Genomic DNA, 1356 nt, shown 5'->3' on the forward strand with positions numbered 1-1356 from the left:
TAGAAAATTTAGCCATTAAGAAACATATACAGTAGAAATGTTTGTAATGTGTGTGTGTGAGAGAGATAATGTTTAAGGATTGTAAGAGAAAAACTGTTATATGTGTGATATACATATACAGAGCATGTGATACAACTAGAGAAAGTGTACATGTGTATGAAAGAATAGAGATACAATGACTGTGTTTGTGTCTCAGTGTGAGAGGTATATTGATGGTATCCTTATAGAAAGGGTTAGAGAAAGAGTGATAATTTTTTGTAAGAAAGAATGTGTGAGAGAGAAAGATGTAGTCAGAGTGTATGTATGTTTTAGAGTAATAGTGACAGACAGTGATAATGGTTTTATGAGGAGTAAGAGAAAGAAACTGTGTGTGCACATATGTGAGTGAGTGAGTGAGTGAGAGAGAGATAGAGAAGGGGTTTTGGTATGTCTATGTGTGAGACTGTATATAAAGAGAAATTAAACAGCACCACTTCACTAAACACCCCAAACACATGCAATATGTAGTGAGTGTTATGGAGAACTAGGGGTGCAGTGATTGATTGTGTGTGTGTGTGTGTGTGTGTGTGTGTGTGTGTATAAAGAGACAGTAAGTCAGTAACTCACTGTAGTTTCTCCAGTTTACAGTGTGGATCCTCCAGTAGAGCAGAGAGCCGCTTCACTCCTGAATCTCCTGGTTTATTGTAGTTCAGATTCAGCTCTATCAGGTGTGATGAGGGGTTTGACCTCAGAGCTGAAGCCAGAGCGGCACAGCCTTCTTCTGGAATACTGCACCAAGAAAGCCTGCAGAGAAAAGGAGAAAAACATCTCACACATAAAGCTCAGTACACACAAGCAAAATGTCTCTCCCACACACATGTACAAAAACACTCACTAAACACCCCAAACACATGCAATGTGTTGTATATATGTTAGTGAGAAAAGAGAGAGGCAGTGAGAATGTATGTGTGAGAGAGACCAAGCAAGTGGTAGAGAGAGGACTGTTTGTATGTATATTTGAATAATACAGTGACTGTGTGTGTGTGAAACAGACCGAAGGTCAGTAACTCACTGTAGTTTCTCCAGTTTACAGTGTGGATCCTCCAGTAGAGCAGAGAGCTGCTTCACTCCTGAGTCTCCTGGTTTACTGTAGTTCAGATTCAGTTCTCTCAGGTGTGATGAGGGGTTTGACCTCAGAGCTGAAGCCAGAGCAGCACAGCCTTTATCTCTAAGACTGCAGTTACACAGCCTGCAGAGAGAAGGAGAAAAACTCCTCAAACATAAATCTCAGTACACACACCTAAAATGTTTCTCCCACATACACACTCACTCAGAAAATGAAGCTGCACCACTCTACACTAAACGCCACAAATGCAT

At 40.6% G+C, this 1356-nt stretch overlaps 1 protein-coding gene across 1 annotated transcript in view; it reads right to left on the minus strand.

The window, feature by feature from the left end:
- Positions 1-614: 614 nt before the first annotated feature.
- The window catches only part of LOC113567689 (NACHT, LRR and PYD domains-containing protein 12-like), a gene marked incomplete at its 3' end in the record, with an annotated part of 16308 nt that continues 15566 nt past the window's right edge, over positions 615-1356 (minus strand). The window contains exons 11-12 of the mRNA XM_035521723.1: positions 1052-1228; positions 615-783 (exon numbers count right to left, since the gene is read on the minus strand). Coding sequence (XP_035377616.1) covers positions 615-783; positions 1052-1228 — 346 coding nt within the window. The remainder of the gene's footprint in view (positions 784-1051; positions 1229-1356) is intronic.

Source organism: Electrophorus electricus, chromosome 22 (genome assembly GCF_013358815.1).
Source record: "Electrophorus electricus isolate fEleEle1 chromosome 22, fEleEle1.pri, whole genome shotgun sequence".
Taxonomy (NCBI): Eukaryota; Metazoa; Chordata; class Actinopteri; order Gymnotiformes; family Gymnotidae; genus Electrophorus; species Electrophorus electricus.